The sequence below is a fragment of the Tauraco erythrolophus genome, chromosome 12 (genome assembly GCF_009769465.1).
Source record: "Tauraco erythrolophus isolate bTauEry1 chromosome 12, bTauEry1.pri, whole genome shotgun sequence".
Lineage (NCBI taxonomy): Eukaryota > Metazoa > Chordata > Aves > Musophagiformes > Musophagidae > Tauraco > Tauraco erythrolophus.
The window spans coordinates 2,271,343-2,297,732 of NC_141476.1; the positions used below are offsets into that span (position 1 = coordinate 2,271,343).

The 26,390-nt window shown below is 43.2% G+C and overlaps 1 protein-coding gene across 1 annotated transcript in view; it reads left to right on the plus strand.

The window, feature by feature from the left end:
• The window catches only part of LOC147527958 (uncharacterized), a 119,462-nt gene that overhangs the window by 63,163 nt on the left and 29,909 nt on the right, over nt 1–26,390 (plus strand). The window contains exon 5 of the mRNA XM_086619068.1: nt 19,772–19,894. Within this exon, the coding sequence (XP_086475194.1) occupies nt 19,772–19,894 (123 nt within the window). The remainder of the gene's footprint in view (nt 1–19,771; nt 19,895–26,390) is intronic.

Sequence of the window (26,390 nt, forward strand, 5' to 3'; positions counted from 1 at the left end):
GTGGTTCAAAATAAGAAAAAAAAGGGCATTTTAAAATGTAATTCAACTGATCCAAGCCACATTATGGCTATTTAGATTTAAATATGGCTAACATCTTGTTTGGGTAGAGGAGCTCAAAACCAGTGAATATACTATATTTAAATCCATCAATATGCCTTAAACTGACATCAGCAGGCTCTTCCTCCCCCTCTGGAAAGGTGTTGTTTGTGTTGTTGAAGGCTTTAAAGTTTTAGGTTTTACAAGTATGACTGAAGTCTTGCAGGTCTTACAGGTGAGACAGTGATTTCTGTTTCCATCTGTATACTTCTGTAGAAGAAAAAAAAGCTGAATTACTGACGCTTGGTAAACTTGAATTTGAAAGGAAGAATTTTTGAAATGTGTTTAAAAGCCACAAGGACAACATGAAACAGAAGGAAATGCAAGCTTGAAAATAATTTATTTGCTTTCTGAATAATTAAAAAGTCAGTGTGAAGTCCCTGGTAATGCATGTCAGTCCTCAGCTTGTTGGCTATGCTAATTTATTCAGTGTGTTATAGTTGGCAATTAATGTTCTTCTCCTAACAATATGCCAATTAAATATTCTTGCATTTTATTAGTCGTTTCTCTTAGTCAGTTTTCCTTGAAGACAAATATTACAGTGCAGTTTTTACCAGTACATGTCTGTGCAGACACTTGTGGTTATCCTTTCCACGAATGTTCGCGCAGTTGCTGGATGCCTTTGATTTATTGTCTTGTGTGTGTTTTTGCCAGAAAGTCTTGGAGAGTCTGTTCTTGCTTTTGGAGAAGTTGCCCCATCATTTAACACCTGCAGACACGAGATGTTTTCAGATGACACAGATACTTCTGACACGTGTTTTGTAGATCAGCATTAGGCTCTGCTGATATCTAGGGGCAAATTAAAGCCTCTGATAGCTGGGAAGATTTTTTCTCCAAAGTTGCCAACAATGAATAGGAAACAGAGAGCTGAAGTGGATTTGTAAGGTGGCTTTAATGACAGCTCTTCTGTCTTGACTTGCAAAACAATTCCTCAGTTGCCAGAAATATTGCTGAAGATGTTCCCATTAAGGTGGCTTCAAGTTGTGTCAGCACACATGCTCCCAACCTCTCTCGAAAGAAGATAGCACAATTTCTGGCTCCTGTCATCATCAGTGGCCTTTGGTCCTTGCAGCAGCAGCGCGAGGGGTGCGTGTGGTTTCGCTTCGGAACAGTTCAGCCTTTTGCATATATCAGGAACTCGGTTTAATAGCTTTATCTCAGCAACATCTTGAAAATATAATGAAAAATGACTTTTCTCTTGTTGCTGTTTGATAGCTTTGAAGCTTGCATTTTGGAGCCGTGTTGAATCTAGTTGGCTTTTCACGGCATAAACTTTAAGACAGGTCATCCTTCCTCCGGGAAAGGAAATGGTACTGCTTTGCTTAGTGCGGAGAGGTCCACGCAGGCAGCGTCCCCTTCGTCCAAGTGATGGAGTGAAAGGTGGTTTCATGGGAACATGGGAATAATCTGAATTGGCAAAAATAATTTGATGTCTTGTCAACAGAATATCACTCCTAATCTGCTTTTTCTGTTTCTTTTAGGGATTTCTATTTCTTTTTAAGGATTAACGGAAATCACACATAATTACAGATTTTGTAGGTGGAGGCTAGTCCTTTTGGTACATAAAACAGTGTCAGATTTACTCTTGCACATAATCCTTAGACTCCCGTCTGTGAAGCTGTGTGACTTAGGGAACAGGTTCAAATAAGTTTCAAAGTTCTTGCTCAACTAATTTAAAAAAAAAGCAGCGTATTTCAATTGTGACTGCGAGCATGGCTCTCAATGGCAAGTCTTGCTAATCTTCTTAAATGGCCTAATACTTCATATGATTGTGTTAAAGAAACCCAGGAGAGTGATCAGTAATTAAAGCAGCTGAAATACATAAAATAAGCTTTGTCCATAGAAGTCAATCAAAATGTCACTAGGAGAAAGAAGAACGCCACACTGGAAGATTTATTATCTCAAGTAATCTAGTGTTAGAAACATGAGCAATTGATCTGCTCTCAACCATGTCCAGAATCACAGAATTGTTTGGGTTGGAAGAGACCTTGAAGATCATCAAATCCAACTGTTAAATGACAGTTTAAATGATTGAAACACAGATGAGTTAAATCAGTTTTAGCTTAGGAATTAACTGTGACTTCTTAATACAAAACCTAAATAATGGAGCTTGTCAAGGATGTGACGGTGTCACCAGTAGAACCAGGCAGCTCTCACAGGTTTTGTGGGGTCATGACAGATTTCTGAGGAGCCCGAACTAAAAATGGGACTTCTTAGGTGTAGAGTAATTTGCAGTCTTGTGAACAGGATAAACTACACCCTTGAATAGCTCCTGGGTATGCCCATCGCTAGTACTCATATTTATAGCTGTAACTTTGGAGTTGATGTGGACTTTAAAAAAAATAATTAAAAAATACAGTGAGGAAAAAATACTTTTTTCTGATTCTGAAATCAGAAAATACTCTTTTCTCTGATTCTGAAATCTGCTTTAATATTAAATAGCAATTAATGTATGCAGAGGAACATCATGAAGACATTTAAAGAACAAAAAAAATCGTCCAAAAGAGGGTAACTTGTTCAGTTAAGGAGTGAGATCTGTTGGCTTTGTGCCGAGGCAGACAGCATCATTTATTGCAGTAATGTAACCCCAAACCCAAAAAGCTAATTGTGTATCTTTGGCCTTAGGATTTACAGTAGCTCTGCTGCTTTTCAACATGTTCTTTTTCTAAAGGGAAACATACTGTCTGGGTAGCAAGATCCTTTCACACTTTGTTCCTTAAACCAGCTAATGAAGGAGGGAGCACATCACACACGTTCCTTAAGAGATGTGCCCTATTCCTTTTCTGGAAATTTGGAATATATGTAAGTAAATAAATACGTATGTATGTCTGATAGCATTTAAGGCTTTGATCTTGCATCTAATTTATGGGGAAACAGTGGAACGACGTGTAACTAAAGGACTGATTGTTTTAATTGCTCTGCAGCGGTGATGCCTCGAGCTAGAGCCACATAAATTCTGTCTCCCTCCAGTGAGTAAGAACTGTAGCAGTCACAGCGAGCTGCTTTCTTGCTCTTAGTGCAGCTAATTCTGCTTTTATTTCAAGGTTGCAAACACATACTTCTAATTTCTTACTCTGAATTGGAATAATGTACTTAATACTATATAAATATTTCTAACTAAGTGAAAGATTTTATAGAGCATTAAAAATTCATAGCACATCAACGGCCTTAAAAATGCATTTCCTTTCTTTCTTCTTTTTTTTTTTTTTCTTTCTTTTGTTTTGGTCAGCTCGCCGTTGACTGTGACTGGTTTATTATGGCCCTCTTATTTCTGAGCAGTCATTACAAACGCCCTGGAGTTTAAGGGAAGGCATTTGTGGTGGTTGCTCTGTGATGACTCTTTTACTCTGTAAATAGACTATAAATTATGTATGGAGAATTTATGAATTAATCTATAGTATGTATCTCACACTCATAAATATTGCACAGTAGCTTGCAGCCTCTCTGTGACTTGCTAGTGGAGATCTTTAAGTGCAAAGTTTTTCCTACTGTTCTCTTGTATCAGAAATAAGTAGTTTGGATTTTCTGCGGCGCTGTTTTCATCTCTCAGTATTGCACTCTGTGATGCACGGAGCAAAATTGTCAAATGTGCATAATGGAGGAAGGGACATACCTCTCTTCACCCGTCTGTTTGGGAAGGGAGCTAAATCATGGCTTTCATACCTGTGGAGCTGTTTTTTCTTTCGTCTGCATCCTCTGAATAACGCGCATTTTCCCCTGGCAGCCAATCATGGGGTGAGATGAATATGGTAGCAGGTTGTAACCACAACTGGAGATCTCAGTAACTGGCTATTAAAACGTTCTATATGTTTGTGGAGTGCAGCACTAAAGCCTTCTGTTCGCTGAAAATAAGACTTAAATGCGGTGACACACGTGAAGGAGTATTACAGGTAGGTTGGTGGCACTTGGAAAAAACCCCACCGTGCTTTAGCTAGCCTCTGCCTCAATTAATTTTCTCTTCAGTTAATTCCCTGTGACTTTCAGGTGTGTGTTACGTGATGCTGGTCCTGCTGTCTGTTCCATTCCAGAGGCTCGGCTCGGGAAGTGGTGCTTGCAGTGATGCGGTGATGGGTGCCTCGCACTCCGCGCTTTCCGCTGCAGCAAGCTGAGGCTCGGATAGCGGGGGAAATAGGTGCAGTGCCTTCCTTTGCACAGATGAGGAGCTGAAGCAGAGAAACTGAAAGAGCTTTATGGAAATTTGTGGAAGAGCCAAGAATAGAATGTTAGTTTCTTGATGCCTGGCCCTGAGCTTTGGCTGAAAGGGAAAGCTTCCGCTCAGAACAGGGCAATTCCCAAGCTCCACCGTTGAGTTCCTTTAGTAAGGCTTCCTTATCATACAGCCTTAGTAAGACTATTTCATTCAGAGAAAAATATTGCATAAATATGCTCATAGAAATACGTTCTTGTCAAAACTGAAGGAAAGTATTGGAATAATCCACTTCCTTGTCATTCGTGGTGTTCAGCCCCCTTATGGAATCATTTTGTTGTCACATCTTGGAAGTACCTTGTTAGTCCCTTTCTGGTCTCATCCTTCTCTGTGTGACAGATATCTGATCTCGTCCTTCTCAGACATCAAGGTGTCCCCCCACCTTCTTTTGTGTTCTGGACCACAGATCACGGCAGCATCACGTTCTGTGCTTGTGTTTGACTACAGGGCACTGATGGTGGTACTGGTAATCGCAGGTACTGTAGTGGGGAGTGCCGTGAAAACTGCCCCACTCTCCAAATGAGACTGGTGGTGGTTCTCTGTTCTTCTTTCTGCTCCAAAGCTCGACTCTGTAAAAACAGCAGTGAGAAAGCACACAGTTTATTACAGAATTGTGCGTTAATGGTGATGCTTTGCACTGGTCTTGTTTTCTGTTGCATTATTGTGAGAAAAATAATGGATAGACATCAATTCACTTTCTTTGCTGTGAATTCAGTTACTCTCCAGGTAGCTTCTCTGACTTCACGCCCATGTCTGAGAGTAAAATCGAAACTATTTTTACAAATATGCAAAGGAAATTATCCTGTATGAAAGTACTGCCTATTGAGGTATGACAGAGAAAATAACTAATTTTGGGAATGTGAAAATAGCAAATACTTGAGATAAAGCTGGAAGGAACAGAAGATACTCTCTGACATTTCCTGGGTGGGCACACTTTGTTAAAGCGGCTTCGGCTATCCGCCAAGATAGAAACCAGGACCAAAGCTATGTGGCTCCGCAAGAACATTTTACTTTGGTATTTTCTCTTGTTCCTCTCAGTACCGGTACAAAAAATGAGTGATTTGGTGATGTTCCCATGACGGATGGTTAGAGCTCATCAGATGTGTTTCTCACACCCTGTCTCTTCCCGAAAACCTGTGTTTTCCCATCTCTTTCTTTTGTTGGCTGTGTAACCTCCAGCTCTGGGAGGCTTTCCTAATTCTTCATCCTCCCGAGGTTGCCATCACTCTGACAGTTCTCCGTTAGAAGACGTTTCATTTATCCCGTGTGGCACAAATGCCATACGCTCTGCAGGGACACTGCTGTGCCCCTTAGGCCATGGAGTGGGAGCAGGGGCCGTGCAGAGGAGGCAGCTACGGAGCTGTGTCTGCGGGAGATGGAACGGGGCACCCCAGCACCCAGCAAGTGAGGAGCTCTGCTGTGTGTCAGTACAAGGAGCAGGAGGGCACGGGGTGTGCTTTTTTGGGGAGCTGTGAACACAAGCACCTCGATGTGGCTGTGACTGCACGGTTCCCTTCCATCATGGTAATGTACCAAATCCCTCCGGAGAGGAACATTGGAGTAAGTGTGTGGATGCATGCTTGGTTACATATTCATGAGTATCACTGTGAAGAGTTATCATACCCTTGATTTACTCAGAAAGTTGGTTGTTGAAAATGGAGCAAGGCAAGTGTTAGTAATGCCATTGATTTATTTTATTTTTAAGTGTATTGTAGTTTTGTATGATGCATATTGGAGCAATACATATTGGAACAATAATTAGATTACGGATGAGTTTGGACTTGTCATATTGCTAGGAAAAGGGATATATTTAATTTTTGTCTAGTACTTGATGAGCATAGAAGCAGCTGCAAAATTAACTTCCAGGTCCAGATTTCCTCAGAAAATGAGGAATCGGAAGGTAAATGTAGCAAGGCAGGTGTCAGCACAGGGAAAAAAATAATATAATAAAAATAACAACAACAAAAAAAAAAAAAAACAAAAAACAAACAAACAAAAAAAAACAAATAGAAAAGGCACATTTATCTAGCTGGCAACCAGCATGATTCTTGTGCTGCTTTCCTACCTTTTCATTCGTCCCCCACTAACCTGTGGTGGGTTTAATTCAGTGCATTATGTGCAGCACTGGTAACTAAGCCTCTTTGAAGGATGTGGTTTGGTGATGGCGTTAGCAATGACTGTGTATTCAAGTCCATATATTTCCAGTTTAGGAGTTCTTGAACGTACAGAATGGTGGGGGTTTATTCTGGTAGATGGTGTAATCTTTTGAATTTGGGACTGCTTTAAATCAAGCTCCTCGTTCTGCAGTAATGCCTTGAATAGAGTGATTGTTCTTCATACTCTTTTCAATTCCAACTGTAAAATCGATCTTTAAATAGTGCTTTTCTCTGTGGTGAATTAACCATTAGTGCATAATGGAGGAAAATGCTTCTTGAAATACAGGGATTTTTTTTTTTTTTAAATGGCCATTAAGGAAGAAAAGAAAGTGCAAAAGGCAGTTTTTATGCCTTGGGGATGGATCTTCAGTTCTGTTCAAGAAGATGGCTTTTGATAGGACCTAAGCCAACAGCAGACCCTGTTCTTATCATAGAATCACAGAATGATAGTTCCACCCCCCCCGCCATGGGCAGGGACGCCCTCCACTACACCAGGTTGCCCAAAGCCTCATCCAACCTGGTCTTGAACACTTCCAGGGATGGGGCAGCCACAACTTCCGTGGGCAACCTGTGCCAGTGCCTCACCACCCTCAGAGTAAAAAATTTCTTCCTTAGATCTGATCTAAATCTGCCCTCTTTCAGTTTAAAGCCACTTCCCCGTGTCCTGTCACTACATGCCCTTGTAACAAGTCCCTCTCCAGCTTTCCTGTAGCCCCTTCAGGTGCTGGAAGGTCTCCCTGAAGCCTTCTCTTCTCCAGGCTGAACAGCCCCAACTCTCTCAGCCTGTCTCCATAGCAGAGGTGCTCCAGGCCTCCCATCATCTCTGTGGCCTCCTCTGGCCCCGCTCCAGCAGCTCCATGATCTTCTGATGTTGGAGCCCCCAGAGCTGAACGCAACACTGCAGGGCAGGGGGTATCTCATGAGAGCAGAGCAGAGGGGCAGAATCCCCTCCCTGGACCTGCTGCCCACGCTGCTCTGGGTGCCGCCCAGGACACGGGTGGCTTTCTGGGCTGCCAGCGCACGGTGCCGGCTCGTGTGCAAATTATCCAGGTGTGCAAATGAAAGGTACTGTGCCTTTGTGAGGACTCAAGTAAACTTTCATATAAATGTAACTGAGGCAAATTTGTCTATTTTGCGTTCAGCTTACTAAACAAATCCTTTGGTTGTTTGCAGAAAGTAGTAATTTTGCTTCCAGCGCGTCTGTTTACTAAGAAATAGTAAACACTTCTGGGTAGATTTATCTCGCTGTACAATTCTGCAGGTGCCAGGTTTTTTTTCATATAATTGGGATCTTCTGATATCTGTACTTAATTTCTGAAATCTTTTTATTTATATCCTGAAAAATAAACGCCTGTCTAAAAGTTCTGCAATGGACAGGTTTCATCATCACAGAAAAGTGGTAAGAAATGGCAAATCACTGCTTGTTTTAGCCAGACTCTGGAGGAGGGGCTGGGTGCATCCGAGACAGGTTGTCCCTGTAAGTCATTAAATCAGTTGGTGCACAAAGACGACGGACCCGGGCCGGACCCGAAGGAGTGCCGTTGGAAGGCAACGCGGAGCAGTTGGTCTTCGTGCTGCAGAACAAATGGGAGCAGCAGAGAATGACTGGGAGGAGTGAGGGTCCGTTTTCAGCTCTGTGCCTACAAGATTTGTGGGGAAAGGATGGCTGGATAAATGCATAACCTCAAGCTAAAACACGGTTTTCCATTAGTTCCTTCAGTCAAGCTTTAAAATACATTTCCAACCTACAAGACAAAATCCATTCCAGCATTTTAAAAAACTTTAAATACTCTAAAAATTGAACGTCTCCTTAGAGACTCATGGAGAATAAAAATCAGCAGTTCATTTTCAAATAATGTATTAGCTTCTAGTTTTGAAATTCTTCCTGATTCTAATTTGACTATAGCTATTTTCCAGAGTACAAGTCAAAACAGAACCATCAACTCCATGTGTTGATATTAGAGAGAGGGTAAAATGGTAGAGGAGAAGATAGAGAATAGATAGAGAGCATGAACCTAGATTTCTATCTTGAGGCTAAGAATTTTCAGAAATTCCACTGTTAGGAGAAGCCAGCGGATTAAAAGGGCCCATACATACTGCATGAGAATTTATCCACTGGGATTAGCACACATAGCTTTGGACGTCAGCCAGTATCATGTATTTGGAAATTGGTCTGTTATTGGTCTGTGAGAAAAATGACTGCTCAACCCTGAAACAATGTTTGATGAATCTCAAAGCATGTTGAGTAAAGAAAGCAAAAAAAAAAAAAATAATCTTAGGCTGATATTGATGAAATACTGCATTTTTATTTTATTTTTTTTCCCTAAAACTGAACAATAATGGCCCGAAGCCATGCTGTAACAAAATAGCATTTCTGGCAAAAAGGTGTGATGGGCTGTGCTGAGAGCCCAGTCGTGTGTTATCAGAGCCACCTTGATCGTGCAGAACACCTTTGCACAATAAACATTTTAGCTCTGCCCTTCCCATCGTGGTTTTGATGGCATCTTCGGAAGACAGTCATAGAGGAAAAACCTTTCAACAAGCTGCAGCCCAGAAAGAGAATGAACAGCTCGTGCATGTTACATGCTTGCTCTTTCAGTCTCCCTGCTGCCCTGCAGCTGGAGAAAGCTTGAAGGTTCAAATTAAAAACCAGGTGCATGTTGAGTGAATATGGCTTGGGAAAATAGCAAATAGGATGTTCTCAGGGTCTTTTCTGACCCCAGACTGGAGCAAAAGGAGCAATAAAACACAATTAAATCGTGTATTGATTTGTGTATCAGAGAGGAGTTTTGTTTTGAGCTACAGGCATGATTTCAGACTCATTTCTCTTGTAATTCAGCATAGATTGAGAGAGACAGATGTTTTTATGAAACTGTGGCATTCTGTTTTGAATGCAATCATCTTACTGAAATGTTATTTCATTAAATGGCACTTTGACTTTTAATAATAATAATGTCATGAATAATTTAAAAAGAGAGTGTTTCTTATTTTCAGAGAACCTGAAGGAGAGGTTTTTCCTATCCTAGGCTTTTCTTAGCATGGAGTGAGTTGCTGTGTGGGTGACAAATGCCAGACAGCCTGGAAGGTTGAAGGTCTCTCTGGATTTATAGAGTAACTGCATCGACACAGAGGGGTTCCAGCTTCCCCCCAAGGTCCCATCATTGTCCCGAGGGTGTTGAGGAGCAAAGTGAGTCAGTCTCTAACGTGTCTGCTGAGAGGCAGCGGGAGCCCCGTGCCGTGCCAGGATGCTCCGGCACCTCCAAGATGGGGTGCTCACCAAGTGGGCTGAGCCCATCCTTTAATTTCACAGGTGGCAAGAGTTACAAAAGTGCACATTTTTGTAATACAAAGCAATATGGTGCTTAAACTGTTTCCCTGTCCAATCCACCAGCTCTTAGCTCATCCATCACCAAGCGCTTGCTTTTAATAGCAGCAGTAGTTGATCAACTGCCAAACAACTTGGGGAGAAAACGAACTGCCTGAGGTGCAAGAACTATTTCTGGAGGTGAAACCTAACACCAAACTCGATGCCAGTTCCAGTGATGAAATCCAAAGATTTCTGCTGGCCTCGCTGCATTTTTGTGTCAGGCTGCAGTATCTGGAGATGCTACAGCAGGGAGTAGCACCAGTGGGCGATTCCTGGCCGCGCTCCTGTGGGTGATTGGTGCTGATGGTGGCTGCAAAACTGGAAACCCAGGCTGCAGTGTGACAGTGTTTGACTCCTCTGTGAATGGTGGTTAATGGCCAGTCTCACACACTTTGTCCTGGGGTAATGTAATGTAGTATTGAGTCCACAGGGTCCTGATTCCTCCAAAAACACGTCTGAACTGAAGCTGGATGTGGTGTTGGAAATGCATCCATGTAATCTGTGCTTTCCAGAGACAGATAAGACTGTAAGAGAGCTAGACATAAGGTAACTCCTTTTTCTTCTGATAAAGCTTTTGAAAAAAGTTATCTTACGGTGCAGAGATTGATACTGTGCTGCTGAGAAAGGAGCAGCGCTAAGTTTAATCCTGTTTTCCCAATTACACTGAAATTTAAACCGCACCCTCTTTCCTTGCTGCAAGACAGTTGTGAAGCTGGTGTTGGTCTGGTGAGTCTCAGTGTCATGGTCACCTTTTCTGAAGGCAGCAATGCATCACTGATGCGATTCAAGTCCCTCCAAGAGAAGAGGAGAGAATTACCCTGTTCAGTATCAGAGCGCTAATAACAATTTGGAGAAACATAGGGAGCTTGAATGAGGGCCTGGAGCTGGGAGGTAAATGTCTTCTCATACTCAGAGGATCTAAAGGAATACAGCTTTCCTAACTTTCAAGTTTTTTTTGTCTCATGATGTCTTGCCATGCATGCTGGGGAGGAATACAAGGCGAGGTGTGGAGAACGGTGGGCTTTCCATCGCTGACGATGAAGTGCTTCAGAGGTGATGTAGCGTTGGTCAGCGTGAATGCTTTCCTCTTGGTGTGTTTCCTGTCCATAGCACATTCATTTAGTGAAGCCCACCCATCGCCTTCTCTTTTGAAACTTGAGAGTTTGGACAAATTCAGCCCAATCTATCTTTGAGGTGAGAAGATGAATTCCCAGATGATCAAAGTTTTGCAGAACGAAACCATGGTTCCCTTGGCCTGAATCCAGCCAGTAACGCAGACAGGTGATGGGTGGCTATCCGTGACCGAAAGACCTGATGAAGAGCAGACTGATGGATCAGACTTCCCAGCAGCACAACGTGCCCAGGGCAACTGCTGAGCTGCAGGTTGGAGCCTCCCCGGCGACTGCCATGACCCACCGTTGGGACTGGGCTGTTCCGGTGCTCCTGCGCCGTGCCGGCGGGGATGGAGCATGTCTCCGCTGTGCCCCAGTGCCACACAGACCCCAGCCACCCAGCCAGCCCTCTGCTTGGCAGCACAAAAACCAGAATGTAGGTAATGAGTGTGCATTTTTCAGCCTGCATTGAGACCCCTTCTTCCTTGAAGGACATCACTGTAATGAGGCTTAATGTGTTTATCCCACGATGGGAAGGTTTCTTTCATAATCTTTAAAATGAAGACTCTTTGAGGTATGCCTTTAATTCCAACATCACTCTACTCCAGGGAGAGAAGTCTAACATGATTTTACCACCAGACTTCTTGCTATTTAGCATACTCTTTTCTGCAGCTCAGAAACTGAATGCTGAAGGTGGCAGACAGAGAGACTGAGGCATATGGTATAAGAAATAAAATGCTATTTAAGGTTAGTCTGAAACAGATAGGACAGACAGTTGTCCTGGGATTCTACAATTCCCTGTATTGGAAATTCTATAAAAACCTTCCCTTTTAGAGGAATATAAAATAAAAGTTGATGACGCAGGAATTTCTTTGTCCATATTTTTTATATAATTTACGCATGAAAATGACTTTTATTGAATATAAAAATAAGAATTGGTAGGATATTTGCATGTCTTATCCAGCGTTGGCCAAGAGGTGCTGGTGATCTGCACTTGTCCCAAAAAGGTATATTGATGGAATGGAAACACTTGAATTTAAAATATTTTTACTTGAAAACTTTGGTCAGTTTATAATACTGCATTAAATTCTATCCATACTTGTGTTTCTAATCATTCTTAATTAAAATTAATAATATAAAAGTTCTCCACTAAGGCATTTTTGAAAGTATTAAAAGAAAAATAGACGTTGTTCCCTCTTACACTATGATTTAAAAGTCACTCCTGTTCAGTTCCATAGCTTTCTCCTTACTAAGTCATGTCAGGGGATTTTTGCTGCTGGTGCTACTGGTCTGGGCTTCTATGCCCACTACTTCAGTCCCTTACGTTTCTTAAATAACAAATAATTGTTAGTTAATAGTTAAATTGAGTAGTGTCACTGAGAACCACATCGTGCCTGTGAGCCGCGCTGCGGCCTGTGCAGCGATGCTGTTGCATCGTTCCCAAGCGTTTGGCTTCTGGTACGTGATGGGAAATTGTTCCAGTCGCACAACTGCAGGTGCCTTCGGGGAGTTACAGTGATGGGATGAGCGGCTGCTGTACGGATAATACCGAAATTATGAAAAATATTAAATGCGTGTGATAAAATCTTGGTGCTGGCTCTGTGAGATAAAAGCAGCCAGTAAATGATGAAGCTATTCTTTTTCTTCACAGCCCGTTTTTATTGTCAAAAAGGAAATGCAATAATAACACTTAGACTCCACTTGTATTTATTTAGAAATTTTACATTGTTGTACTCTTTTCTTCTAACATTTTCTGTCAGCTTATTCAAGAACTCTCTTTCTCCGTGGTCTGTAGAGTAACTTACGTTTCTCAGCTTCATTACCTGTGTTTCACTTAGGATCTCCCCTAGAAAAATTATTCTCTTGTTTTATATTTCAGCTTCTTCCGTGCTTTTTTTGTGTTTTATATTAACGTTAACTTGCTATAATCTAAAATATTTGCAGATTGATTTGTGTGAAAGACACCATTCAAAAGAGCTGTGTTCTTCCTCGTCTGCTTCGTTGGCGCTTTTATGAGGATGATTGCCCCATCCCTGGAAGTGTTCCAGGCCAGGTTGGATGAGGCTTTGGGCAACCTGGTGTAGTGGAGGGGGTTGGAACTAGATGCTCTTTGAGGTCCTTCCAACCCAAACCATTCTGTGATTCTATGCTGAAGTTAAATTCGAGGTCAGGTTGGATGGGGCTTTGAGCAACCTGGTCTAGTGCAAGATGTCCCTGCCCATGGCAGGACTTGGACTGGAGAATCTTTAAAGGTCCTTTCCACCCTCAGTCTTTCTGGGATGTGGTGATTAAAGGCTGGTTTGGGGAATGTTTCCCTTCCAGTGACACCGGAGCCCGGCTCCAGTAACACTGACCGTTCGCTCCTCTCTGCACCCACGTATTCACGCAGCACAACTTGGCTCTTTCTATAGGAACTGGTTCTTTTTTGCCCCTTTTTGATTACACATACCTCTTTTCAGTTCTTTTTGCTGGTCTGCTGTATGTTGAAGGAAGATTAAGCCTCCAGTCTCCATCCTGACATTTAACCTTTACTTATCTCACGCTAATTCCATCAGCTTTAACAAAATTATCTTATTTTCCCCCATGCTGATAGACAGTGGAGGCACTTCAAATTATTAAAAAAAAAATAAAAGAAAAGAAAAAGGAAAAAAAAAAAGAGAAAACTGATGACCTTCAATTAACTTTATTCTGCTAAATTTTACATTGAAGTGGTTCACAGGATTTCACTTGCTGTAGATGTGGAAGCTGGCTGCTGTTAAATGTATTTCTATGTCATCAAACAAAGCAACTTGAAGAGTTAAAATAGAACTGAGATTCTAGGTGAGTCTCAAGGATACTGTAATGAAAGTATGTCTAATGTTTCCTGGTTCATTTTCCGTATGTATAAACACATTAAGAGCTTTGTTATAAATATTCAAGATTATTAAAAGATGGAAGTGTTGCTGTTCAAGCCAGCAGAGGAATGGCAGATGAGTGAACGTTTTGTGTAAGATCAGAGAGAGATGGAATAGCAACAAAGAGTAGGAAACCACAGTTGGTGCATTTTGCCAGTGGAATTGGTTGCTCCGCTGAGATGGGAAGAGAGCACTGGGGAATTCAGTGCTGGGTTGGTCCACAGGGCTGGTGTGCAGGATGGGCTGGTAATATTGTGCACCATTAACTTGAGGAAAGAAACGAGTTCTGTAAAAACATTGCTTTTTGTTAATTAAGCTGCTTTGCACCCTAGGAATGGTGAATCGTTAGCTGCTCCTATTCCCCCAAGAGGCAGAGCTGTTTGTGAGCTCTGGGGATGCTGGAGATAGAGCTGTTTATTTTCCAGGGTTAGATTCATCCGATTGTTACAAGTAAAAGTAAAAAGATTAAAAAACTCTGAACGGGCTCTGAAGTCAAATAGAAGAGTGACGCAGTTGTGGTGTCTGTAGTATCCTTCTCGTAATGAGTAGGAGTAGGATCATAGAATCACAGAATGGTTTGGGTTGGAAGGGACCTCAAAGATCATCTAGTTCCAACCCCCCTGCCATGGGCAGGGACACCCTCCACTACACCAGGTTGCCCAAAGCCCCATCCAACCTGGCCTTGAACACTTCCAGGGATGGGGCACCTACAACTTCTCTGGGCAACCTGGTCCAGTGCCTCACCACCCTCTGAGGGAAGAATTTCTTCCTTATATCCAATCTAAATCTCCCCTCTTTCTGTTTAAAGCCATCACTCCGTGTCCTGTGACTACACGCCCTTGTAAAAAGCCCCTCTCCAGCTTCCCTGTAGCCCCTTTAGGCACTGGAAGGCTGCAATAAGATGACCCCGGAGCCTTCTCTTCTCCAGGCTGAACAGCCCCAACTCTCTCAGCCTGTCTCCATAGCAGAGGTGCTCCAGCCCTCGGATCATTTTCGTGGCCTCCTTTGGACCCGTTCCAGCAGCTCCATGTCCTTCTTGTGCTGGGGACTCCAGAGCTGAACACAGTATTCCAGGTGGGGTCTCAGGAGAGCAGAGCAGAGGGGCACAATCACCTCTCTCGACCTGCTGGCAGCTCTTCTTTTGATGCAGCCCAGGGTACGGTTGGCAAGTGGTTACGCAGACCCTTCTCTAGGCTTTGGTCTTAATGCTGGTCAGATGCTCCCTCTGTTACAAGCTTTGCTGTAACCAGCAGAGTTGGAAACCTTGCCGTGTGTGTCACTGGGTGTTCTGTACCCAGTTGTGGTGTTTGACTTTAAACTGTTTCTGTAGCTCATTTGCTTGTAGCTCAAGTCAGCCTTCAGCATGTTGTAGACAATGCAGAAAACTTCAGAGCAAAAACCATTACGGTTGTAAACACTTAAATGCTTAGTTTCACAGTCCACTGAACTCTGGCAACCAGCTGCTCGTTTTCATCTGCCTTTTTCTTTTGTTCTGTATTTGCTCGGTATTGGCAGTGACTTTTGCATTGATTACGTCAGATCGGGTGGAATTTTTACTTTCAATTCTAACTAAAAGTTTAAGATGACTTCACTATTTTTTTTAGTGGGACTCTTCTCAATGATGCTGAATTATTTATAGAACAGTTCAGACTAAAAAGAATTCCCTGTGGGAATTTCTAGTGTTTTCAGCAGATTTCCCATGTGCTGTTTCATTAAGCCACAGATCCAGCAGACAAACAGAAGGTTGTTGCTCCTTCCTTAGGAAGCCACGTGTTTAACGAAGCCTTGGATTCATTTACTACAACTTGTTCTACCAGGGCTCAAACTCGACAAGCCAGTGAGTGGATACCAAGTTCTATATCTTCTTTCTCCTATAATAGGTATTTGCTGTCATTAATCGCTAAAAATCAATTGATTTGAGCATAATTCTCTCTTGATCTGAAAACAGATGTGTCAAAGTCCAGGCCTCCTTCCTGAACAGCCTGATCCTGTAAGGTCATGACTAAAGAGGAGATCATGAAATACATACTAAAAAATATGTTAAACAAGGGGTGACGTGAGTGTAAAGTGCCTCTCCCCTGCCCGTTTCTTGCATGGCATCGAGTAATGTATTGTCCTGATTCACAACCACAGCAGGGAAACCTGCCTGTTGTTCTGAAATAGTGGTAGTGACACAAAAATAAATCTTTCTTCTGTTGGATAATTTCTGATCTTTATGATGCTCAAACTTCCCGTCGCTGTTGGTAGAGCCAAAATGAGAAGGCACCACAAGCGGACGCAGATGCGAGACCGTGAAAAACGCCACGTAAACATCCTCTGTTTCGAGAACAGAGTTTTGGGTTTACTTTGCAGATAATAAATCCTGTGTGGTTTTGACCCATCCCATTTTGGCTTTATCATTGTCTTGTTATTAACGGGCAGCACTTGTGTTTGTGCATCCTATGAATTGTGTACGGGACGTGTGTGTGCATCCATGTGCCGCCGCATTGCTTGTGTGTTGTATGTTTGTGCACTGAGGCTATTAATTACTTTTTCCTTTGGCAAAACCCACTCAATTCTTCATGGAAAGGACATATAAATCCTTAATATATGTGAAGGTTGGTTTGTTGGTAACCAAAAGAGCTTTGGCAGGAAAAGCTGAGCAACAGTAGTACCAAATCTCCAACTGGTTATTGTATCGATCAGATAAAAAGTTCTAACAAGCATGTAAGAAAAAAAAGTTTACAGAAAACAAGTTGAAGACAAAAATCCAACTTACTGCTGCATCCATGTAAAGAAATTGAATTTAAAATTGAATTTCTCACTCTCTTACCAAATATCTGCAGCATCCCTTTTTTTTTTTTATGGAAAGGAGATAAATACCAACCTGTTTCAGATGGAAACAAAGTTGAAAAGATGCTGCACATCTGTGTGTGTTGGGAACTGCACCGTTTTGAGCAAGTGAAGTGAGTAATCCTGGCTTCAGGGCCAGGGAGGGGGAACACTGGGGGCTGGCACTGCTGCAGCGGGCAGGGGAGGAGGGCAGGAGCCTGGCAGTGGGGCTGGAGGCATCGGGAACGCGTGGACCGAGCTTCTTTCGGATGGAGCTGAGCGGGATCTGTGCTCCAGGAGCACGGCTCCTGCTGTCACCGCTTACGGCCATTCAGTCTGCAGGTCAAAGGCAGCACTAGTTGGAAGAAAAATCCCTTTTGAAAAGTGTGTGTTATGGATGGCAGAACCTCAGCACCAACTATACCGCTCCACAGATCTCCTCCTGCTCTCTGCTGCTGGCTGCTGTAGGCAAAGCCAGCCATGTGCACGGGTGAACTGACCGTTTTTCTCCCCGGAGTGGGAGAGATGCAGTTTAAATGATGGGGAGCACTTGAATTCCAAGCCAGCTCTGCCACCCTCCGTTGGGGCTGGGGCAGGGAGGGTCGTGCTGAGGCTGGGGCCCTGCTTCCCATCTGCTCTCCTCCAGAAGGCTGCCTTGCAGGAGAGGAGCTTTGCTGGGATCTCAGTGCGTGCTCTTACAACTCCTGTATTCAGCAGTAAATAGACACAGAGCTTCATACTGAGCACCAGGGAAATGATCTTCAATGAACTTTCTTGACTAATGACTATTTGTGTGTCGATATCCCTCTGCAATCTCCTCCTTTTTACTGAGATTATCAATTACTTGGGCTGTGCCTTGAAATCTTTTTCGTAAATTATAGCCACACAGAAACAAGCTAAGAAAAATAGAATCATAGAATGGTTAGAGTTGGAAGGGACCTCAAGGATGGTGGTCCCCGCGGGCAGTATCCCCACACTGAGTCTTTGTGTGACCTAAGGACAATGACACAGGTCTGTGGACGGTGATGGAAAGCAGCCTGAGAGAGGAAGCCCCAAGATGCCTCTAGTAAAGGAAACCAAAGTGTTCCTGTACTGCAGGAGTTTTGGGAGTCCGTTTTCCCCCTCACTCTGGATGCCAGCAGGCTCTCAAAAGCAGTGGTCCCAGCAGACTTGCTGGAGTCTCTCCAAAACCGAAGCACGAGTCTTTTACACTGCTGTAGTGTCAAGTACGTGAGGGGAGGGTGGCTTGGCATCTGGCAGGGTTCCTGCTCAGCCTATCTGAATGAGGACTCATGGGCATATCGTGATAACTGCCTTTTGATGATTTGCATGAAGGTGTGGGTGTAATTTATCTCATACTGGGCTTTTCTGAACTGTCACTCTTCATGCAACGTCTATAAATTACTAATGATATTTTCTTTAGGACAGGAATGTCAATGAACTAATTATTCAAAACAATGCGATTAGGAATAGTTTTTTGGGCAAAATACCTATTCTTCAGGGCTACAAGAAATACCATGTCTCAGTTTGGCTCCATGGAACCAATGAATACTTGGAATTTTTCATTAATTTGGCTATTAAATGTTGCAGCAATCTGACCCAGCAGCAAAGCTGTACGTCATAATAATCAAAATGTGGGTGTATCTGTTGGGTCTCTAGAGATTTTGCTGGAAATGTTTATTTTGAGAATGCAGTCTAGCCACAAGTGACATCTTGGATTCCCTTGGATTCCCTTTCCCATGCTGTAGGCTCTGAGGTACGTGTTGTTGCAGCTGTTTCCACAGGTTATGAACTGTAAACCCCTTGTTTTCCGTGCACAACAGGGGAGGCATGGGAAGATTTCCCTCTTTTTTGCAGGTTCATGGGAAGATTTCCCTCTTTTTGCAGGTTAATCAAAGAATGAAGCTTCCTGCTGTGACACCAACACACGTGTGCTTCATGTTTGTGAGCTCTCCAGGCTGTGCCCCGTCCCAGTGGGAAGGGCAGCGGCGCAGGCTGGCTCCAGAAAACCCCAGTTTGTGTCGAGGTCTTTTGGTGTTTTTCCAGCTCTTGCTATAATCCCGCAGTGGATTAAGCCCTTTCAGAAGTGGTGTAATATTTAATATTTATGAGTATTTTTAAAAGCCCCCAGTTCCAAAGGGCTGTTTTTCTTATGCAGATGATCTTCTGCTGGGATAGGTCTGGATTATGTCTGCAATGTTATTCCTGACTTTAAAATGTCTGGGAAAAATTGAGGCCAACATATGCTGGGATTTGCACTTTTTTCCTGCTTGGATTATTGCTTCACGAGACTAAGAAAATAATATCTATAAATCCTTTCCTTTCATGAAAAGTAATGTACAGAGCAGCTCTGGCGCAGATGGAGAGTGAAGGAGGAGGTGAAATACTGAAGTCCTGATAGATTTTGCTGTTGTATTTATCTTTTTTAAAAAATAATTTCACAAAAATCCTGTTTTTCCAGGATTAATCACCACTCATCTTCAAATGAGGCTTGTAAGGGAGATAATGCTGTTCTAGTCCCAAGACAGTAACACTGTGGACCCTAAAATGCAAAATGCAATAGGGCTTTGAAAAATACAGTTTTACTGACTGACTTGCGTGAGCAAGACATGCTTGCTTAGCCTGAAAAAGAATTTTTCTTGTCACTGGAAGTCTGCAGAATAAACTTCCAGCCCTTGAATTTCTTGCAGTGTTCTGCAAGAGACTAGTTCCGTGATTGGAGCACCAAGCGATACGTGATCTGTGGACACTGCTGCTAGGGATGCTCATGTAGATTGTTTTACTTGATTAGACTGTGCTTCACTTCTCAGTAACTGGCTTTTTCTTCCCAATAAATTAGAAACTGTACGATGTTAAATAAATTGGTTGCACCTTCTGCTATATCAGGTTTCTCTTGTTACAAAAAAAAAAAAGGTTGTATTTAAATTAAAACTTCATTTATTTGTGCTTAAAATAACTGTTGTGTACTTTGGTTATCATTTAAATTAATTTTATATACAAAATGAGATTCTTATTAAAAGACACCTCTGAAAAAGTATTGGTGCATGTGCCAAGCTTAAGTTGTCTAAAGGGGAACATGGATGGTAACCCCAGTTCAGGGATTCTTATAGCCCCTTATGCTTTTTTAGATCTCGAAGAGCCCTTCTGACAGCGGCAGTTACGTGGGACACCCCAGAGAGCAGCTCGGCTCTGCCCCTGCCTCGCACGCAGCCCCTGACCACCGTCTCTGCCTGCCACGGCTGTGCCAGAAGGTGAGCTCCGTGCCCGTGCCCGCCTCCGTCCCGAGTCAGATGTTTGCCCACACGTGCATGTCCCAGTCGTACCTCCTTAACACTTCATTTCTCTAGCAGTCCTACAGGCTCCAGAATACTGGCCCAGTAAAGCTGCATGTCTCACCTAAAGTCTTGCTACTTTCTTGTGAAGCTTTTTAATATTATTTTTTTCCTTACCTTAAACTTACAAAGACTCATTAAATGCAAAATAACCTTTAGAGGCAGCAAGGGGGTACATCAGGCATCCAAAAACTGTACAATTATTCAGTTGGAGGCTAAATTTTCCAAATGATTACAGTGCATGCTAGTGAGTTTTGTTCCCAATTACTGCCAAAAAAAAATCTATTTATAGGATGGTTGCTCCCAATCAGGGGAAGAGATGAAACGTCAGAGAATGTGAAGAGTGGAGGAGAGCAGTCAAGATACACTGATAATTAATGCCTGAAGGGAAAGCAATTCACTTTGCATGGTATTCTCATTCAGTCAACTGCATTCCAACAAATTTAACAAATATGTGTACTACATACTGATGGCAACTACAAGGCAGAAGCAAATGGCATTTTGCGGCGACTCTTTTTTTAAGGTAAGATTGTACAAAGATTGTCCCACGTAAGTTCAGGCTGATATTACAGAATATGTCTTGTGAAAACACCATACAGGGTTTGGTGTCACAGAGGTTGCTCAACTAGTTAGTGTAAGTTTTAAAGTATTATTAACTGTGAAAAAGAGAATATAACAGTAGGTTTCTACAGATAAAAGTGCACAAAGTAAGGAAATGATACTCCAACAGCAATATTGACTTGGAAGTGCTGAACACAGGGTGTGTTTTGTGTTATACACCGCTTGCGATGTAAGCTGCAGTGTACTGAGGCATATTTAATGGTGCCTCCATCTTCCTGCTTTCCACCCTTCTGTGGTTTTAGCTTGGCATCAGTAAGTTTCCTGACTGCGTCTCTTTGCTTATTTACAAGAAACGGGGAAGGTCTGTGCCGTTTTCTTGCACTTCTCTTCTCCCAGTTCGATTCACTCTCTCTTATTTTAAGCGAATTAGTAATTTGAATGGCTGGAATTCTGGAGGTAGTTTTGCAGAACCTCACTTTGCAGGATCGTGCCTTACCCCCCCCGTTTTCCCATACCAACCCCCACCCCCATGATTAAATAAAAATACACATTTGAGCTAAGCAACTACTATTTCCCATTTATATTCAATACCAAGTTTCGTTTAGATGTTCAAAAATGATTCACAGGAGATGGAAAATGTGTCCGCCTGACTGCGGAGAGCAGCAGGATTTTATTGTATTGTCCCAAGAGCAGCTCAGTGAAAGAGCAGTAAATTGCACCTTGTTTCGCTCGCTGTGTTTCTTTCTCTGCATTCAAAAAAACCCCCCCAAGCTCCCCCCCAACCCACAGTTGTTCTTGTCTCCAGAAGCAAATTGTTTCCATGCCTGCTCTGGGAGATGCATGACATGAAGCCCTTTTGCTGTCTCCTGCCAGCTGCCTTTAGGGAGGGCTGCGGAGGATCCCACCCTTCTGCAGGAATGCTCAGTCCTCCCCTCTGTCCTGCCCACGGGAATACAGGGTGGGACTTTTGTAACCCATGCGAAAGACAGGAGAAATTTTTTTGGCACTTACCAGTTGCAGCAGACCTGTGGTACCCCGGGCTCCCGAAACCAGGGCTGGGTGCTGGTGTGATGCCCACCAGGAATGTTGCAGCTGTCTCCCAACGCAGGGCATCTGCTGGACCCGCCGGGGGGTTCCGGGGCTGCTGTGCCATTTACTGGTGCATCGATGTGTCCACGAGCTTCATATGTACAACACGTATAAATGCATTAGATCAACGGGGGGAGAGAGTAAATATTCCTCTTTTGTTCAGACTTCCCCGCGGGTGCGGAGCCAGCGCGCGGCGGGCAGGCTGCAGGCTGGCACTCCGGCGGCTCCGTTCTTTGGAGGCTGCAAACCCCGACCAGCACCGCAGCCACTGCCCGTGGCTGCAAAGGGTGCAGGGGGTCCTGTGGGTTCTGGAGGAATTAGCTAAAAAAGCTTCTTCAGATGGCATCTGGAATATTCTTTTTGCCTTATTTTCTGTATGAAAACTTGTAAACCTGAGAAGAAACTGGATATGTGTTCTTCGTAGTGGGAACAGCGAACCAAGTGGCCTTTGGGTGTTGTTGCCATGTGTTACACCCAGACCAGTGGACGTCGGCTTACGGTGGTCTCTGAACTGACGCTGCTTGACGTGCCCTTTGCCTTTGGCTTAGCATCACTGTCTGTGACTTAAATCAGACTTTGCAGCCTTCCAGTACTCAAGGGAGGCCTACAGGAAAGCTGGAGAGGGACTTTTTACAAGGGCGTGTAGTGATAGGACAAGGGGTGATGGCTTTAAACTGAAAGAGGGGAGATTTCGATGGGATATAAGGAAGAAATTCTTCCCTCTGAGGGCGGTGAGGCACTGGCACAGGTTGCCCAGAGAAGCTGTGGCTGCCCCATCCCTGGAAGTGTTCAAGGCCAGGTTGGATGAGGCTTTGGGCAGCCTGGTGTAGTGGAGGGCGTCCCTGCCCATGGCAGGGGGGTTGGAACTATATGATCTTTGAGGTCCCTTCCAACCCAAACCATTCCATGATTCTATGTATTGGCAGGGTTGAGGCCATGGCAGCGAGGGTCTCCGAGGTCCCTGGGCTGGGTGGGACCCGCTGACTACCGGAGATCCAGGGGCTGTTTCCCCGCTCCCCCCAGCTGTGCCCTCCCCATCCGCGGGGTGATCTGCTGCTCATGGCACCCCAGCACCGCCTCGTGCAGTGCTCTGGATTGATGTCTTGTGTCTCAGAATAAACCCTTCGTTTGGACATTAAACTGCAGTTACACCCAGGGAGTCCTGCAACTGTAATGCCTAACGTCAGTTGTTTGTGTGCTGTGTTGCACTTGCTTTCTTTATGGAAGAGATGAAAGCTTTTATCACAACTTCTGTGGAGCAGTAATAATAACCTGCTGTAAGCCTGGCTGACCCCAGCGCCACCGTTAGCTCAGGAAAACGAGATAAAGGATATAAATCCGCCCCCCTGAGCTTCTGCAGCAAGTGGTGGTTCAGTTCCTCCCTAATTTCCTCCTCCTGCATGTTGGCATACATGCAGCAACTGTGTTTTTCTAATTAATGCCTGACATCTTTTTTTTTTTTTTTTTTTTTTAATCTGATTGATACAGTTTTGATAACTCTGGAGGCTTATGGGAAATTCTGGCTTAGTTTCAAACCACGCCATTTCAGAGCAGGGCAATGTGACTTCTGGTGCGGGTATGTCGCCTTCAAATTCTGCATGTTCATGGTCACAGAATGGTACCACATCAGAAAAACAGCAATTCAAATGTTTTTTAACAGTCCTGGGTCACTGTGCCAGGTGTCTGGGTGACTGTGGTAAATGCAAGTGGTTTTGTTCATGCTGTAACCAGTTTCCAAAAAGAGTTCTGCTGGTTTATGCGATACCACACCAGAAAAACAGCAATTCAAGTATTTTTTAGCAGTGTGACGATGCAATCACCTGGAATATAAAAACAAACAACAAAAATGTCAAGAGCATTCAGTAGTACTTTGTGATGCCTTGACTAAAACCATGATCCAACAGGATGGGAGATCTTATTTCATTATGAAGCCTTTATTATCCTTTTTTTGAAAGTAATTCCCGCAGTGCATACTCAAAAGCTGTGGGGTTTGCAGGTCAGCACGGCTGGTCCCTCAGCTACATAAGGATAATTAATTGCTGTCTGAAACACAAAGTCTCTTCTGTCAACACTGCGAAGTACAACCACGGTGTAAAGCTTCTGCAGATGTGGAGCAGTGCTGTTGGCACTCAGATGGCACTGAGTTGGCGTTCCCTGCGTTCTTGTTCCATGATTTCTTGGCATCTTCTCTGTTCACGTTGCCTATCGTACGACCTTCCTCAGTTGGTTAGACTTCACATCTGGGAACATGGGAACGCAGCAGGTCACTGTGCTGTGGTTTGTGTTTGCATTTTCTCACTCACAACTAAGTGTAAAATTGTTGACTATTGAGTATATCTACCTTAAATCCCGTCAATGGGCTTGAGGTGTGGGTGGGCAGCACCTTCTGCCGTGCACGTGCAGCCTCGGGATGCGGCATCGCCTCTGCCAGCACCCTGGGAGAAAGCATAAAGACAATTGGGGTGGTTTGTCATTGAAAAGCAAGAAGCATTTTGTGAAATTGTTCCTGACAGGGTGACTGCTTTGCTGCGGTGACGCTTCTAGTGACAGCAGATACTTTTTCCACTGAGACTCTTCCCGGGAGGGAATGCCAGGGGATAGATAATTGAACATACTGGAACCACTTAGAAACTTTTATAGTGTTTTGTATTTGTTGAAAAGATAATGACTGTGTCTGTCTTGAAGTGACCTGAAAGCTGCAGAAAGGCAACATGCAAAAGTACGTTGGAGTTGGGTCCTGTCCACCTCCTGCGTGAGCCGATAGACGATTGTCAGAGGTTTCGGTGTAAATTTGGTGTAAACTTGTATGTACTCCTAGTTGCATACTAATCTGGGGTATTCATGCTTGTGACAACCCAGATTGCATAGCTTGCAATGATGAATGAAAGCTTGTTCTTTATATTCTGAACAGGAGCATTGCATTTCACCAAAAATAAATGAAAAAAAAGTTGAGATCTAGAGTGGCTCAAGAGCGAGCCGAGGTCTTGGTCACTGGCAAGACCTGCTCTCCCTGGGCACGTGGACCTGTTATACAGGAGAGTATTGAATGTCCTGACTCCATCACTGGCCTGCGTCCAACATTGTCACCCCCTGTCTCCCAGCTGTGTTAATTTTAGGCTTGTCTCCTCCTTTCTGGTTGCAGTTATCTAATTAGGAGTTATTTGCCATCTGGCACATTTTTAATTCACTTTCTTGTAGTGTTAGTATTTTTAGCAGCGGAAAGCAGAAGGATTTTTGGTTTGTCAATGAGAAGTGAAAGGTAAGAAGACGCTGCGGAAGACGGGGGTGCTGTGGCAGTGAGCTCCGAGTGGATCTGCTCCAGCACGTTGGATGCAGTGGTGTGGTTTGCTTTGTCTGCAGGTCTGTGGCCAATTGCCATTTCAGGCAGCCACTGGTTTGGTACTGGTGCCCAGCAGGAATTTTTTTACATTTTTTATTTATCTCTAGGGTTTTATTGTTTTGTGTTTTGGTGTGGTTTTTTTACTTAGGTGTTTATGGCGATTAAAACGTTTTTAATTTACAGTGTAATTAAAATGTCTTCTAAGTGGTGTAATGAAGCTTTGTAACTCCCTTCAGCCAGGGGGTTCACCCATCGCTTGTCTCTAGGGGATGTTAATTGCTGATACGATTTTCAGTTAAAAAATATCCCATCTGTTATGTGTCTCAGTTCCAGTGTAGGCTCATTTTTGTTCCCTGTTTGCCTGTGTGATTGTAATGTGTTTTTTTTTTTCATAAAAAGTCATTTCGTACCTAGGGCACTGAAGCTTAATGATATTTATACATTCTAGCTCTTTTTTTAAAATGCCAACTCAAAATATAATGCTTAGCTCTTTTTGTGATTTTTAGATGTTACTTAATAGAATATCTGATAAAAATACTGCACGGAAAGCTTGTATAGAAGCAGCAATATGTTTTTGAATTTTTGTGTGTGTGATAAAAGTATACACACACACACACACATTTGTATATGGAGAGTTGTTTGTCTTCTCAAACTGTGGGTTTTCTTACACATTGATCATTAAACATTGGAAGCTTAAACATCTGCTTTTCTCCTGGTATGTCTCTTTCCTTTGGTGACTGCTTGGTCTTTGCTCAAGCTATCTATTAAATAAATTAGATGTTAGTGATATAGATAATGATTGTCTGTAGCACTATATTCTATGTGTAGTGTGAGTATGTAGTACTGTATATAGTGTGTGTATATAGTGCTAAGCTATGTATGTTCTATATAGAAAATGCACATGGTGTATCATCTGTTAACCGTGTTCTGCAGTACGTATACCGTAAACTGTGGTGATGTCCTGCTCTTTTGTCACTCTGCACACATCTGCCTGAGCCTCTCCAAAACCTCGTGGCTCTGATCCCATGAAATAAAACGAGGTAATGGACTGAAGACACAACCACGAGGGTATTGGAGGGTGGAGAGTGACTTTCCTTCTGCATAGATTTAGCTGGAAGTAGAGACCTTTGTAGCTGATGAAAAAGACTGTGACAAAAGTATTTTTTTTTTTCCTCTGGAGAGAGATTTGAAAGGAAAGAAATTTTATGGAAGATGTGTGGATAATGTCAGTGGATGTCTTTATGAAATGTTATGGAGCCCCTGTAAATAGTCCTGTCAGGGCTTCACAGAAAAATGTGGTTCTCAGCATTTCTAAACCACTTTATAGATTATAGAACAAATGACTTTGCTATGGGAGAACTGGCTTGTGATCCATCCGGCATCCTGCCTCTCCTGGTGGTCAGCTCTGACAGCAACTGCTTCAGT